Source organism: Branchiostoma floridae, chromosome 3 (genome assembly GCF_000003815.2).
Source record: "Branchiostoma floridae strain S238N-H82 chromosome 3, Bfl_VNyyK, whole genome shotgun sequence".
NCBI lineage: Eukaryota > Metazoa > Chordata > Leptocardii > Amphioxiformes > Branchiostomatidae > Branchiostoma > Branchiostoma floridae.
This window is the reverse complement of record NC_049981.1, coordinates 24,066,542-24,084,065: the sequence shown is the minus strand read 5'-3', so window position 1 is coordinate 24,084,065 and position 17,524 is coordinate 24,066,542. Positions and strand designations below refer to the sequence as shown.

The 17,524-nt window shown below is 38.6% G+C and overlaps 1 protein-coding gene across 1 annotated transcript in view; it reads right to left on the bottom strand.

Moving 5' to 3' along the window:
- The window catches only part of LOC118412593 (neuropeptide FF receptor 2-like), a 19,614-nt gene extending 4,157 nt beyond the window's left edge, over nt 1-15,457 (bottom strand). Inside the window, exons 1-3 of the mRNA XM_035815550.1 lie at nt 15,269-15,457; nt 14,108-14,385; nt 2,516-2,615 (exon numbers count right to left, since the gene is read on the bottom strand). Coding sequence (XP_035671443.1) covers nt 2,516-2,615; nt 14,108-14,385; nt 15,269-15,294 — 404 coding nt within the window. The 5' untranslated portion in view covers nt 15,295-15,457. The remainder of the gene's footprint in view (nt 1-2,515; nt 2,616-14,107; nt 14,386-15,268) is intronic.
- Nucleotides 15,458-17,524: the final 2,067 nt, after the last annotated feature.

Below are 17,524 nucleotides of genomic sequence, written 5' to 3'. Positions count from 1 at the left end.
ATGAAATGCACCATGCTGAAAACATTCTTAGGAACATTTATGTTAGATTTCATTCATCATTCCAAGCTACTGCGACAAACCCTGGCTTTTAACAAGTCTTAAATTTTCCATAAACTGTACCACCATGGCATGAAGTGAACCTTTCACCTGGTGGTCATCAAATGATTGACAGGATCTCTCTACCGGCAGTTCAATTTTACACAGGGCAGCGCTTACTCCCCCGCATCGACATTTGGTCTTATCCAATGTCACGTTTCAGTACGACCTCTAACACAGAATCTGCTGAAACGGTACCTCTTGATAAGGTCTTTTCGTAATAACTAATGCTGAGGCTATCTCCCAGGGGACACGTTTACAGTCAGTGACGAATGTTCCGTCCGTCGGATGACCTGCAGCATCAACAAACTGTGCTATGCACTGGGAGCGACATTTGGCACGTCGAAGGGAAATATAATGGGTATGCGTGGATGGGTTAATGTAAGTAGCTTCGAGAGTGTGTGTTACGTAATATTTGCAATTTATTTTAACAACCAGTTAAAACGTCCTTGTGTGGTAAATTTGATTTTGGTGAATCTCGCCTGTTTACTTTCTAATGTCCATGCAATGTACCAATGGCGGTAAACCTCATCCTAAAATCATAGTTGCTAACCTTATTTTCCACAAGGGGTTGAGACCACGCGGCAGCGTGGAGCGACCATTTTTTTGCCTTGGCATATCGCACAAAGTATTTAAGTATTTAATAGATAATGAAGTTTCATTGATATCCCATTCCATGTTTTTATTCTTTTATTTATGTAACATTTGGTATCATATTTCAATCATGAAAGCAGGGGTCACGCAAATCCAACCTTAGTTGCTTACTCAACGATCGCGATCGAGTGAAAAGAGGTCCTAAATACTGTACAAATTACCAAGCATTTTGAAAGTTCCGGAAAATAGGATGGGCCTAATGAATAGTAATGGCTCGGTAACAATTGTGTGGTTAACGGGACATCCGTCATTGTCAGCATCGTTATCTTTCTCTACACATGCTTTCTGTGCTACATTGACCCAACGACAGCACCAACCAATCTTCGTTGTTCCTATGGCAATGCGTTTTGTCAAGCTTTCCACGGGTAACGTTTTATATGTGAGTTCAAGGTCCTGATTTATTCTAGCAACACCACAAAATGAGCATGCAATGTAGAGATTGGCATCCGACAGAATGCTTGCAGTTTCAGATTCGTCGTATATAGAAGGAATACATCGAAGTTAAGGTTTTTCAAAACATTGCAGTATTACTAACTTTAATGTAAACATCTGTCGTGGCTGAAATTGCACTTGTGGACGGAATTGATAAAGACAAAAGCCTCCAAATGAAAATGAAAACACAATAAACATATGAGCCATCAGATAGATTTGTCTGTATGACTTTGAGTATGATGGTTCCTCCATCATGGATCCGTTGCTGTGCTATTTATTTACATTGAAATATGTCAAGTCGTACTTATAGTTACCAGCAGTAGCTACTAGGTTTTACTTCGTAATGAATCTTTGGCTAGATCTAAAGTTAGTTCTAGTTCTATAAGGCAATTTTATTTGCGTAGGTGCCTTCAATAGGTATTATTCTGGGTCGTGCGTTGACATAAAGACACTTTCTGAGACAATCCCTGCTGATCCTATGTTCATATGAACGGTGACTAGAAGATATCATCTCATCTCTCTATACAACTTCTCTTCTTCGTAAGCTCTGAAGAGAACTGAGCTTTCCGTCTATTTCACAGACAAGTACACACCGCTAGGATAGTGAGATCACCTCCACGAATATAACATATTGAATCCATTTCCTCATATGGTCCCATGGAGGCTTAGCTTAATCTTCAACCTGAAAATTGAGGTCGCTTTAGGGTGGTAAAAGCAATCACATCAATCCATAGTTGCCAGAAGGACAGTTTTTGCGTCAGATTTCGCATTCGTCCATAGCCATGTTGCTGACAGAGCAAACGAGATAACAACTTTTATCGACCTTCATGTAATTTCTAGTCTGGTACGGTAGATACTATTAAAAAATTTGATAGGGTATCTTTAATATACTTTTGTGATGTTGGAGGGATTATTTTTTGGGCCATTGGTATATTTTTTTAGTGCTCGCAGTTAGATGTTTTACACTTGCTAAATCTATAAGGAGTTAGGAGATATGTATTTAGGACAGATAAAGTTTGTTATTGGAATCTCGTAACGAATGAATAGGTTTCTGGGGAAAATGAAGATATACAAAGGTATTCATTAATATCTTGCATTCTGTTTGGAGTACAAAGGAGCCCATGTCATCATCGTTTCTTAATTGAATAATAAGATCAAGATCAAGAAAGACACTTAGAGATCTTAAAGTAAGCAGCCAAAAAGTCTTCAAACTCTTGTTTCATTTAACGGTATGAATTGGCTTTATCATAATGACTTATAGTTTTGCATTATAATTGCGATGATTGTTTTGTAAGAGCTTGTAAAATTATACGATAAAGAATTGTTTACGTACCTGTCTACTGCGATGGCGATCAGAGTGAAGACGGATGCGCCCGCAGAGATGACAGTGGCGGCAGAGGACAACTTACACATCACGTAACCGAACGGCCATCCTGGAGAAATGACAGTTAATTTTTTTTTAATAGTTTATAATCGTGCATGTTTGATGCTAATTGTATGTACATGGTAGAAACACAAGAAACATGCATTTTTGAAATGGACGATTAATGATATTATCAACAATGAATTAAATAGATATTGGTGTATCTGTATCTAGACAGTTTGACGGAAAATAAACAAATAACCCAGTAAATTTAATTCTATGCAATTTTCAAAATGCGCAGTGAAAACCAATTTTTGAATAATATTCTATTTAGAATCTATAGGTTAATTGGGATAAAAACTTCAGCATTTTCTACAAGGGTCAACAGCTAAAGATACGTCAAACAAAACAGACAGGGTAGCACAGGGATCTAGCTAGCAAAGCCATATTAACAACAGCAAAATGGTATCTTTTTAACGTGAAATAAATCGTACACTAGAGTCGGAATCGGATGGGGTCTCTAACAGAAAGCACGAGAACGTATTTCTTGATATTGCCCTGTTTAGCTACTGTACATCAATGTAAGGCTCCCCTCATCACCCACCATATTTTCTTATACGTGCGGGGGAGCGTGTATGTCCGCACCCGTTCACCAGCCATATACTTAGATTATGAAACATCAGGGCTCGAGAAAGTTCGAAGAGAGAAGAAGATGCAGAGTACGAGAAATCGATATGTGATGCGTCCGCCGGGACATTGCTACCTGGGGGGGGGGGGGGATATAAAGAGGGGTGACGAATCACCTTGGGGACCAATCGCTGTGACATACTTCCTGGTGGGTCGATTTCAACTAACAGACTGAGGGAGTGGACGCTGGGGCTACCTTGGTGGTAGACAGACGACATTACAACTGTCTAGACAGGCCCTCTGGAGATTGTACGGATTGCCCTCGTTTCAGACTAAAACCTTAGTTTGGTCCCCATGAATTTATCTTGTATAATTCATTGAGGTCTTGATACTCTCCATTTGAAGAATAGACTGTTATATACATAAGTGATGCCACGCTTTCGATATTTCTACCAAATGATGTCAGATTATGCATGCAAAGAACGCAGGTAGCTAGGTATTGTAAAATTCCTTTCCCAAAATATTTCTATGATTTATTGCTTTGCCTGTTGTTCCTTGTTTCCTATAAGTCCAGGCGCGATCATTATCTTGTTCTTACATTGCCAGTGCTTGTCAATGATCTTGATCTGACATTGACAGTGCTCGACCTTTGCAGGTCGCTCCCTGCTCTTGGATGGTTTGACTGGTTACATGAAAAATGTATTGCCTTTTTAAGGCTTCTAATGGATAACATTTATGTAGCTTAAGGTCATTTAGACCAGTGACGTGCGGAATGCTCTGTATTCCTATAACGGAAATAAATCGGTTACAACCCCCCTCCCCTCTTTTAAGAGCCGGTCACTGCGCCCCACCGATCTAAGGAGCACTCAACAGATTCCGCAGATTACAAATAATGGAGCTTTCTTTGTGTTTTACTGCCCTTTAAACCATTCATGGTGTCACATAATTCCATTTTTGTCGCTGCACGATCGCTCAGTGACCGTTGTCAAGTGGGAAAGAGAACTTCAAGATTCAGAAAAACACTAAACGTGAATTTCTGTGAAATTTGATATAGGGCATGTTTAAATATTTGGTGACTCAGTGATAAAAGCGCAAACACTAGTGGAGATGGTATGATAATGAATTCTTGTACCTTTTTATTCAAAAGAAATGAAATCAATGAGAAGATACAAAGTAATAAACCCACGCTTGCAAGGTGTTGGCGCAGCGTGCGTCACACCCTGTCCAGTCAACTCAAGTGTTAACGTATCAGATTCACGCAAAATATTTTTGGGCTTGTTCATTCGATTTGTCATGCATCAGTCGTTTCTGTGATAGAAAGATTGACAATAAATTACAGTAATACCATTCTTGCTGTATGTGGTCTATTAGGCACCATCGATGTAGTGCATAAAGGCGAAATTGAACTAGCGAGCAATTACGATAAAAGAAACTATAGTATTCTTTGTAGCCAACCGCAAATTTTTGTAAGCGATTATGTTACATGCATTTTGGCCGCTTCGCCAAGAGTCAATGGTTGTAATCCATTTCAAAGATAAGAGGCACAGACGGGATAAGGGATGATGTAAAGCTTCTTCGTTTGTAACTTCAATAAAGAAGATCAATGGTAGACCTTTATGTTTCCTCCCGAGAGAGAAGACTTCTTAACCTTGACGTCAGAAACATGCTAGCTTGTTATTGAATACCGTGTGGTACGTGATCAATTATAGCTAGGACGCGGGCTTCTGTTTTCAAAACAGACCAAGTACTCAAGATATCAACGCCTGATCTGCTTCAGTGCGTTAGGGCGTCTGTTATCAAGCTTAGAATTTTATTTTTACACACTTCTCCACTTACCAAGTATTAAAAGATACATATGCTGAAGTACATCCACAGTAAGTTAAGGTAAAGACAAATTAAACAAACAAACAAACAAACAGTTGCTTCTTTGCAAAGGCCTTTCGAAAGCGATGCAGCAAAGAAATATATATGCACTGTTTGTTTCTCTAAAAAGAAAATTCCTCTTGTAAATTTAGAAATAATAAATAATGAATGGAAAAAAAAAGAAAAAAAAACTTGCTTTGCAAGGGATGCACAGTCATGTACATGGTTGTAGAAATAACGGTAATAAACTAAATTCCAAGTTTTTTGTGACATGGAGGGCCTAGCAAAAAATATATATATATATTAAGCGGGGGGAGGGCCTAGCAACATTGTTTTTTGACCTGGGGAAGGGCCAAGGAAAAAAGTTAGCTTCGTCTACCAGCGAAATCTGCCCCTTAAAATGCAAGAAATTGCGTTTCAGATGGTCACCATTTCAATTTTTTCCGCAAGGGAAATCGCCCAAGGTCGGCGCTGGACACAGTGAAAATGTGTTGGGGAGGAGGCAGTGCTTTATGCATCGCCCTCGAAAACCTTTTCCACTTACAGAAATGTCATTAAACTTTAGATAAGTCTGCAAGCAAAACTTACCCCTAGGGCCTTCAAAATGCAAGAAATGGCGTTTCAGAGCTCAAGGGTAAAGATTGGCAAATTTCCCTGAAACCTTTTGACCGGCCTCGCGTCTATGGTGGTCGACGATTCGTGATAATATGTTCGGGGGCATCGCCTACAAAAAGCTGAAATCCTTGTATTTCTAAAAGAAATGCCATTAAACGTAGCTTTGTCTGCCAGCAAAACAGATCCCTCAAACTGAAGGAAGTAGCTTTTAAGAGGGTCAAGATATCAACATTTCCTCGGATCTCCCTTGCGACGCCTCGCGCTTTTGGCACCGGACATGGTGATGGGGACGTCGCCCTCAAAAACTTGGCTAAAAACCTCGTGTTTTTTTTTTCCAATTTTGAAAGCAAATGTCATCAAACCGGCATATTTGCCCATGAAATATTGCAGGATATCCTGTAAAAAAAGCGTGGAATTCTTAAAAGATCTCCTACAAGTCTACGTTCTAACGCCCGCCGGCAGCTAGGACGGCCCCGCCGTGAGAAAATCGGCGTCACGTGTCGGCTCCCCCCTCCCCACTCACTACAGTTTTGGTTTTATAGTCGCATCGTGCTGCCGTTTTTGTTGTAATATTCTTCCGATTTACCGTCAGTTATTGCCACCACAGAACCAAGAAAAAGTCCAAAATATATGTGAAGCGAAAATACTTTCCGACAAGCCGCTCAGACCATCTCCCACCCCTAGCTTGTAATGCATTAGGTTTCGTGGCGCAGTTCAGTTCAGTTCAGTTCATCCTCGGGGAAGTGACACCAGTGTCACCAGTGACGCGGCGCAAATCTACTAGAAATCCAGGTACAGCTGCTTTTAGGTGATGTTTGGTTATCAAAACAATGAAATGGCTTTAATAAAGCAAATATTTATGCCTCTATAAAGCAGATATTTATCCATCTATTAAGCGTATATTTTAAGCCATCAGTTCCCTTTCTTGCTAGAGGTGAGAGATCTGCTTCGCGATGAAAACCATTATCATAAGTATGACGCAGAGCACATGTGCAAACGGGAACGCAGTGATTTATTGGCGTGCTGAATTTTTTTTAATTGATAGGGGGAGGGGGGGGGCTAGTAAAAATATCTTGACTTGGAGGGAAGGCCTAGCAAAAAAAAATGGTCGGGGGGGGGGGGGGCCCTAAGCCAATTTCTTTTACCCGAACATCTAACCCCCGGATTAGAAAGATTAGATTATAAAAGTAAAAACCCAGAGATTTTATAAATATACCAGGTTCCTTTTATCCCACTATTTCCTGGGTTGACTTTTTAAGGGATAAAACTAGATATCTATCGGGTATTTTCTGCCAAGAAGGATTAATTAACTGATGGGGAAGGTTGCATCTATATGCGATCATCATTTTACATGATCAAAGATCTACGGTCGTACGAATTTCATCATCTACAAATTAAGGTCAGAAATGGTTAGCACTGATACCGCCGACATTTACAGGCTCTGTCATGCTAAACTGTATGGATTCCATCGCCACCCGGGGTCTCGTTACCAAAATTTCATTGGACTTACCAAGGAGCGTTCTTTTGGCACAAGTGCTCGGTGTTTGCTTTTTTACACCGATGGCTAATATGCAATTGCCACGCTTGGCAAAAAATTGTATTGCTGCAATTAATTTGTTAATGTCAATCTCTTCATCACAGAAACCTATTGCTGATGCCATGTATCCGCAAGGTCACATGTCTGAAACTTCCGCGAGTTTACGTTATAACGTTATTTGAAGTGATTGGTCTCTACTGATCAGGAAGAAGGCGACTATGTTCGTTGAAAATGTAATCCGTGTACATTTCGTAATGGAAGAAATATTGGCATTGTGCTAGGATGCATATTTTACCCGAAAAGTAAAGGAATGCATGAACGTGTGTTTGTAATGGTTATGAACCTTGAACCTTGAACGTGGACATCAGGGTTATAAATTCAATTTTAACTAATAATATTATCGTTATCAATTCCATTTTAACTATTCCAATGTCTGACCATATGATGCAGGCAGTTTGCTAACTTTCTTCATTGATTATGCATAAAGCACATGCTTAACATGATTAAGATTTGCTGAATTTGATAATCATTCAATGTATCTACATGTCAAATAGCTTGACAATTCACCCACGCTTTCCTGAGTTAATCTCTTTCAAAGTCTACAATAAAATTGACCACTGCAGTTAAAAACAAGGGGCCCACACCTACACCACTTACCCCTGCCCTATCAATCTCTAAACAAATGCTTCGCACTTAGAAAATCTAACCTTATAATCTAAAGGCCCACTGCAGTTACGCAACTCGCCGCTAGGTGGCCCATTTCATCTGCAGTACTTGAACCTCACACAAGTCTTTTTTTCCTATCTACGCAAAGCATGATGCTTGTTCTTCCGAAATAAGATCGAAAAGAATGCGACTTTCTGAAGCTTTTTCACCAACAAATAATTACATTAGGTTGGTAGAATATTGAATACAGAAGAATTGTTTTACAATATGGCTGTGAGAATAAATTCTTCTATATCCGTCTGTATTCTTATATTAGTAAAGTTGCCATAAAAACACTGATTCATGTTTTTAGACGATGTTTACATTAAGTATATTGAACTCGTAGTGTTTGCATTGATACAGTGACAAGGAAGTACGAACTTTGTTGACGAATAGTCTTGGTTTTGTTTATTGTTTAATTGACAAAAATGGTTTAAGAATGTTCAATCGGCACGGCGCCTTGATAATCGGTACATTGTTACAATGCCATTAATCACCATTATGTGGATCAATTAGCATTTTTTGCTCTCGCCTTAATCTTAACAATCTGTATGGGAGCGTGCTAAAGGGTATGCGAAGCCATTTACAGTTTTTGCACTGCAGAAAAAAACAACGCAGACAGCGGCGATTCATCGTTAAACCATTTTCTGTATTCTTCTAGGAACTAAACCAGTCTATATTGAATTAAACAAAGACAATGTTCTTGAAAAAAACATGTTTGTACAGATTGCCTGCTTACAATAGGTCGGGTATGATGAAAAGCCATCTTAAGTTGTAAGTCTAGTAAATACAGAAGATCAATGATGGGCCTTTATAATGCCCCTCCCATGAGAGAAGGCTTCCCGACCTCTCCGTCTAAAAAAACACATCTAAGCTTGTTATCTAACAATTTCTTGTATGCTGTTTGGAGATTGCTTCTCGTTATATCTGCGCATGATTGCTAGCTACTCTAATTGGTTTACCTTTTAGCCACATATTGTTAAAGTCTGTGTTGCGAATATCTGATTTCTATTAATTCGGTTCTCTAGTAACGCTTTTACGAATCGGGGTCTCTCTCTGACGATGACTCTAGATAGCGAATTTCGTCTACTATAGCTAGCAAGTTACATTAAGTTTTTATGATTACAGCAATTGTAGAAGATGGAAGAAAATTACATGAAGAAGATTTGATTAAATTAGAATTAGAGAGGAACGTGTATATCATTTCATGTAATAACTTAAGTGCAGCGTATTAAAGACATAATACAAGAAGAAGTTATTCAACGTGTATGGCATTAGAATGAACAGTAATGTACCTTCGGGAAGGGGTGTAGCTGTATGTTATCATCGATTTCCACCTTCAAAGATCTATCTCCTTCTCATATACAGTATCGTAAGAAGCAGTTAGATCCTAGCGTATAATACACACGCCGGTCCCGTCCCCGAAAGGGCTCTGTGGGCTTTGTAATGCAAACCTCAACACATATCAACGTCGTACAGGTTCGCAGTGAATATTTCAAAAGGGGATGTAAATGTTGAAGTAGGTCTCTGCAATTCGGCGTTGAGATTTTGGGCCATATTTTTTGTTTGAAAACTGTTGTTTTATTCAGCATAAATCAGTGCATGCCAGAATTGCGAACATCAAATGAATTGTTTTCTTTACGATCATACCAGTTTTCTATGTGCTTAAGTATAGTATATGCCTTTTATAATATGAACTATGCAGCAAGCGTATAAAAGTAAACTGAATACGTCTCTCAAGAAATATATTACTGCATTTCTATCACCTACTTTAAATGTATCTTTAGAATCATATACGGTTAAATTGTCAATTGTTTTGTCTAAAATCAGGAAGAAAAATCTAAGAAAAGGAAGTTTACATACAGCAGACTTTCAAATTTTAGTCATCATTATAACAAGAAATAGACTAAGCGTTAATCACCCAGCTTTAGTTGCCATCTGTTGTACACGCCAAATAGCGAATAGTCAAGTGTTCACAGATATCTACATACAACTGCAAATTTCTTAAAAGAAGAGAACGTCAGGTTTACCTTTAGTTCTTCTTTTCAAATGTGAAAGGATTTTTTAGACTAGTGGTTAGACTGCAAGGCGTCTTGTGAATCTACGGGCAGTCTCTAACAAAGCAACAACTCAGTAGTAAGTCACATGATTGATAGAGTCGCTGAGGTAAGGAACAGTTGGGTGTTTGCGATGGCGACAATATTCTCTCATAAGTGGTCACTGGGGATGCGTTTTCGGGCTGAGAAACTTGCTTGACCAATTATTGCATACTGTGCTTATGTGTCTCTTGATGTCGTAAGAAAAAATGAATATGACCACAAATGTGATATAAAAGACAACACAACATATAGGTCATCAAGGACATATTTTGAATATGTGAAACCCCTTAAGATGTATTATGTCAAATCCTTGGTTGACAGCAGCGATAGTGCTGTCGGAGCCTTTATTGATGCGAGGGTCTAAAATGATACAGGCAACGGCCGTCATTAAGTAAGCTTAGTGTCATTTTAATAATTCAAGCTATCGATATTTGAAGAGTCGGTAAATGACACGTGTCTAATACCCCTTATCCGTTATGGCGTCGACCGACCGTAAATCTCATTTTAGGTCAATGAATATTATAAATAAAAAAGAAAAGTTTTTACTGTTTAGTTTTTTTAATTATACTTTTTCATCAAGGTTCGCATTCTCATGAAAAACACATAAGATGGGGTAAAGCATATAACGTAAGAAATGTAATCTTATGACCTGTTTGAAACAGTACAAGTATTTTTCAGTTTGAGTTGTTATTTGTTGTAACCAACAATGTTCAACAATGAACCATGCTGAAATTCAAACAGTAATTGAAAACCAAGTAACTGACAATGATTGATGATATGTTCCATGTACTTTCTAAAATTCTACAAAGATAACACTGGAGGCTTTAAAGGTGGTCGTATTGTGCATCGCAGGATGTCTAGACGTATGCATTAAAGGTTGGCGAGAAAGTAAGCTTTAAGCGAATGCAGACACATATACCACTACACTTTCAAATCATTATTCTGATATTGGACTATTGCGGTGAAGTATTACAGCCTAAGAACAGGGAGGAACAAGTTACTTCTTATGAGTCATATCGACGTTCCCCATATTGGCCTCACATACGACGCCAACAATGTGTAATAAATTGTCATGATCAAGAAGAATAAACTTATTTTGTCTGGAATTTTCTCTTTATGTACCTCAGATAAACGTCAAATGAAACTAGGTAGACAAGGCAGCGAAATATTTTTAAACATTGTTCACTTTGTAGGTGCCAGATATTAAAACTGCTATGGATGTTATGTTATGTTAAGAACGATAATGTTGTTCTAAAAAAAATTGTTAACGAGCATTCTATTCAGATCATTTCTATTCGCTCTATATGGTTACGAAAACATATTGTGAGACAAAAGAAAAAAAGTTGGAAAATAAAAGTATGGCGAATGGAACTTGTATATTTAACTTCACTCAATCCGACATGTAGTGTTTTAGCTTTTTGTTTCCAAATACATACTGCAGCGTAGGATACGTCTCACACATTTGTATGTATTAACCAAAAGTGACTCGCTGTTGAGCTGTGGTTAATAGCAATATTGCCGTTATCAAAACTAACGACGCAGTAAAATGACTTCAGATACATCATGGTTTCTTTCAGACGCCAGAGATAGATTAAAGCAACTCTTATCTTCAAAGACTAATTACAGTGGTGTCTCCTTTGCCGCAGTGCTATTCTCCAGGTAATTTGTTCTTCCGAGAGATTGATGCAATCGCTAATGAGTTTGAAAATCTCATCTCATAAAGTGAAGACTAAAGAGGCCTTTGCCATGCCCATGACACTTTCTCTTGTACTCTGTTAACAGGTGGGATTTTTTTATTGTTTTTTAGATGGGCTTCATGTGTATTGTGTCGCACTAACCCTACTTGGAGCGGGATTTATTGGTCAACCTGGGCTTTTGAGACAAAATTCTAAGAAAATTATGTAGATATAGGAATAAAGAAGTTTGACGCTATAAAACTCACAAACTTTGGTGAATCTAGCTTTAGGCGTTCTGGCGTTATACGGGATGAAAGTTGGCGCAGGCTTCAACACCCCCTCCCCGTCTGAATAGGGTAAATATTTGTTCAGCATATAAAGCCGACTGTGCAATCTAAAATCTTCTTTAATTGATGTGTGCATGGTGTATTTTACCCCATTTTAATATGTCTTTAAAGTAATGGCCTGGCATACCGCCTCATATAAATTCAACTGATGAACATACATTTGTGTAGACAACTGAATATACAACCACGTATTAAGATGGAATCTTCGTCGCAAACAAATTGTTGCCTCAAAACGCGTGAGGACTTTGCAGCTGTTAAGCTGCTTGCAGGAAGACCCACGTTGTAAATCAAAGGTCGTATGGGATTCTATTTTCACCTTGAATAATATCACCAAATTTTAGATCTTTTAGTTTGAATGACAAAGGTCGATGACATCAATTCTAAATACATCTACCCATGGGAACTCCAGGAAAGTGTCCCACTTTCTCTCAATTTTCACAGAAATTAGTTCATGCCACATCACTTATCCTGTGCAATTGTGGACATGCGACTTAATTATGGTCATCTTAAACCAAACCTTACTTCAGATCTACATAGGCGGTAATTGGGTCAATTGAGTCAGCTGGGATTCATTATATTTTCTGCATTTTCGTACGGCAACTTAGAACTTGCGATTAAGTACCAATTAATAGAAGAAAGTGCAACTGTGTCACAACTCATCAACTAGTTTGCCAAACACTAATGGCAAAAGTCATTTCGATTTATTCCAGCTGCAAGCCTAGTTATTCAGATTATGTTTGCTCAGCGGATGTAGAGAAGACATAAGAATATCTGACCGTTATTGTTTCGAACTGTTTATATTGTAATAGCATAAAGCTAGACTAGATCTGCACATCTAGCCAACCCTAGGGACATCAAAAATACATAAAATCTAATGACCCTAGTAGATTACGTATTCTCTTTAAATCACGCTTAGAGCTATCCATATACCCTGATAATAATCACACATCACAAAAAAACTAATATTCTTTACAATGTACTTTCCCAGGACATGGTTTCTTTTCCCTGCCATTTTACTGAACGTATATTGACATATGTGCATGGTTATTAATGGACACCTTTTGGTGATAATAGTTTCCTTAAATGTCCTTGAGCTGTTGTTACGTGGGGGGATGCGTTTATCTCTTATCTCAACATTTTACCTTAATGCCTCCCATATGGCATATTTATTGTAGAATCAACATCGGTCATTAATCATGTCAATTTTGATATTTGCCATTTCCATTGCATGATCAGATTAAAGCTGCTATATCGTTTTTTTGATAATCAAACAAGCAAAATAGCATGGGCATAACTCCTAACGGAGAATGGGCGTTGACCATTCATCTTGTTTTTGCTATACAATACGTTCATATTCTACGTATCGCAGTGCACCATTGACATTTTGAAATATTAAACTATTCATAAGCGATTGTAAAAAAAAAATTTCTAATTTCAATCTGAAAAAGATACTCCCAAATGGTTGTTCTTTTAACTTAATTGCAATATACCCATAGTCCGTTTCTGTTAAGCAGTTAAGGTGCCCTCTCACTGCACTTGCGTCAAGCTTGCGTCCCTGTTGGTTTCGTTCACGGCATCACCGTTTTGTTATTTTATCCGATTTTTCATAATTCAGATATTGCGTAGTACTTAAGAGTATGACTCAAAAGATGACAAAATACACAAGAGGAAAGACAATTTGTTCTTTATCTCTGAAATTCGTTGAGTATCTTTCGAACCCCGCAGTGACGCAAGCTTGACACAAGTGCAGTGGGAGAGCACCTTGAGTGGACTTTTCAAAAAACATGTAATGTCAGAATAAGTCAGTAGAAACACAATGTTTGATGTTATTCCGGTTGACTAAGCGCCCTCTTTACACTTAGGCTTATCAAAGTGCAACACATTGCTAACAATGAAAACCCGGAAAATAGTTAGTAATGCACAAATTGGAAATGTAGAATCGTTCTAAATTCACCATGTAAGGCACGATTTTGCATTTCCAATTGTTGTTATCTGGAAAAATGTCATACTCAGTATTAACAAAATCTCACAATTACAGGCTTAATTTTTTTGTGATAAACTATGAAATAAAAAGCGGAAGGTAGTAAGCATACCCATGATGATGTTATCTGCCAAGGTGAATGGCATGCTGAAAATCCCCACCAACAGATCCCCAACAGCCAGGTTTAAGATGTAGAAGTTGGTTACTGTGCGCATTCTGGGGATCTTTGCAATGACCAGGCAGACCAGGGAGTTCCCAATCACACAGACGATGAAGAGGAGGATGTACGCTACGACGAAGACGACTACAACCCCCAGCGTCTGCTTCAGGCGGATCTGCTCATCCTCCATGACTTGGCCGCCGTCCGTCGAGTTTTCCGGTGGATCCATTCTGCAAACGAGAAAGTGCACACGGTGAGTCGGCCTCTATACTTGGTTATCAATAAGTGCGAGGGAACACTCTCCACAAACCTACTCTCGATGACAGGCAGCCATATCACGATCAGACAGAGGTTCAGCCAGCGCCGGGCAGTCTACAGCAAAATTAAAAAGAAACCTGGTCATCGTTGCGCCCTGAAAAGCCATAGAAGCTTCATACGAAGCATAGTAAGAAGCTGTTACATTCACATCATTTTGCAAATGCTGCATGCACGAGGCCGTTTGGAGTTACCCGACTGTATAATTTGTTTTCCTAAGTTATTTCACTCCAGCAAACTTTAGGTAAATGCATCCGGATATGCTTGTAAAGGTCACGGGGCAAGGAGATAGCACAGGTAAAGACTACTTTCTTTCACAGCTATACCTTTTGAAATTCACCGCAGAGCCTTTCTGTTAAAGTAGTCGACGCGGTGTATGCATTAAAGCTCTGGCCTTTTCTTTGGATTATAGAGGAAGAAATTACAAAAGCGTGCATCGGTAGGATCATCAGCGTCTACAAGTACCTCTTGAAATTGTACTTGGGTATTCAGTAGAATGATTTCTTTTGGTGCGGTTTATGGACTATATGCACCGATGCCACGGCCTTTTCAGCGAGTCTCAAAAGATGATAAATGCATTCCAACGGAAAGCTTACAGCGACGGCGAGCATGCTAGCAATGTACATTAGAAAGTGACCATTCTTACGTACCATGATTCTGGTGAGTAAGAACCGCCGCTTTCTTACCCATTGATCATTGGATTCTCAAAAGGAACATATAAATTACACTGTTATTTTATATTATGGACACGTAAGATATGATAGAATTCAACATGGTAAATATAATGACCATACTCACATCGCGTGTGATACGATGCTCTCCATTTCAGGAAGGCCGCCGATGACGTATGTAACAGACACAGTGCAAATTATCCTCAAACGCACTTTCGATCTTTCAAACGCCCTTGTCTCTGTAGGGTTTAACCTCAACGATCAATTGATGATGCAGAACGGCTCGCCTTGTTTTTATTGCAGTCCCGATCATCACCTGGCTACCTTTGCGGGGATTTAATTTCAGACTTCCATATAAGGGAGTGTGTGGAGCAGCTAATGTTATGTGGGGTAGTGACAGCTCTGTAGGTAGGTCGTAAGCCTCTGTGCATCCGATTTTGGGGACAATGGCTTTTACCTCCATGAAATGTGTCATTGTTATTTTTTCCAGCAGCGTTTGCATGTGTATCTGTTCGTTAACAAGATACGTAAAATAAGGCTGGGTATGTTAGTTTTAAATTTAGTGTACATGTGTTGACAGAGAGCGATTAACCGGAATTGCTTTAATTTGGCCCGCTAGCGGCTTTCCTATGGGTTCTACAGCGAAACTTCCAGGTTTGATATTTCTTGCTCTAAACATGCTTCCGTGTTTAATTTCGTATCAGTATGCGTCTAATTAAAGGCCCATTTAAAACGATAAACTTTATATTACGTCATAATGTCTCGAAGTAATAATTTTTTCACTAGCACTTTTTCCGTGAACAAAAAAAAAAGAACAACTAAGACCAAATGTTTACACGATTAGAGTTAGAAGAGGTGAGCCGCAAAGTCCCCCTCTCCTCCGACCAAGGATGCCCAAAATATTCATAAGGTTAGCGATAATATGAGAAAGTTAATCTTTTTTTTCATAATTGACAATACTACTAAGTAATTTTCATCAACTAGCCTTACTATCACGCACATGTATCGATGGAAGCTTATTTGAAATTGATCAAAAACGATTTTGCATTAATTAACAACTAATTACCAGTTCCTACTCCAAAGTTTACAAGCGATTTCAAACATCTACGTTACTGTGAGTTTTCATGCCCATCAATCAACTCGTCTTCAGAACCTTGCAATCTGTCACAAACAGCCTTCTATCGTAAAGTATGACTAATGGTGTGAAACGTAATATCTTATCGGCTTCGTCTGACGAAAGGCAGAAGCGGATAAACTTTGTTAAGGCTTTGTTGTCCCTTGCGGATATATCCGGATATCAATTTAATCTGCTAAAGGCATCAGTTACACGTACCTCAGGTATGAGAGAAATGCATTGTATTATTAATGTTTCTTATTTCTTTCTCTTTATTCTCCTGTCAACTATTCAAATTGATTTTTTTGGGGGGCTAAAATGGGGAATTCCCATAATACCTTAATATCTCACTCAAAAAGTTACCAATTAAGGCTTCTTATCAACATCTAAGTGTTATAAGACTTCTGTTGTCAGAAGCTGACGCAACGACGTCAAAATGACGTCAAATGACGTCATACAATGACGTCATCTGTAGTTTAGCTATCCGCCATCTTGGATTATCAACCTTAAATGTCTTAAGATACATTTTTTTCAACATAACGCTAAAACCCAATGAAAAGGGATTGAAATCGTTCACATGAATGTTTTCTATAAGGAAATACCAAGTAGTGAAAATAAGCTTGTTATACTTTTCATCATGATATTGGCGGCCAAATTGGATTTTGACCAATGACGTCAGCTCATTAGCATAATTTATGAATATTCAATGATAAAAGTTCAACTTAGATGTGTTAGACATTAAAGATGTATAAAAAGAAGTTACGTTTAGCAAGAAAATCTTAAAATCCCATTGTTTAAACCAAAATTAGTGATTTTTGTAAAATTTGCCTTTCAGAAACCTGTTGCCATGGCAACACGAAAAATGATAAACTTACTCTATTTTGTTTTTAAATTCTTACCAACAATATTCTAGGAGAAGTCACCAATTTTGGTTGTTCTGTCACAAGCCGTTCCGGAGCTATATAGGGTTAATTCCGTTGTTCCTGGGCCGAATTACCTTTTTCTGTTTCTGATACATGCTCGCTGATTGAATTGTTAGGGGGCAGCCAATGGGCGCTTGACATATACCATAAACAATGCCCTGGTTGGTCAACTTGGGCAATCAATGAAGGCTTTTGAAATCATCCCTGAACACGCGTCGCAAACGTGATCCGGTGAATGCGGTTGTTGTCAGATTTCACCCTATCAAGTGTAGTATTCACAAAGCTATCGACAGCTTGACAACTCAGGCTGTCTACAATGAAGTCCTTTCGCTTCAACTGTTTGTTT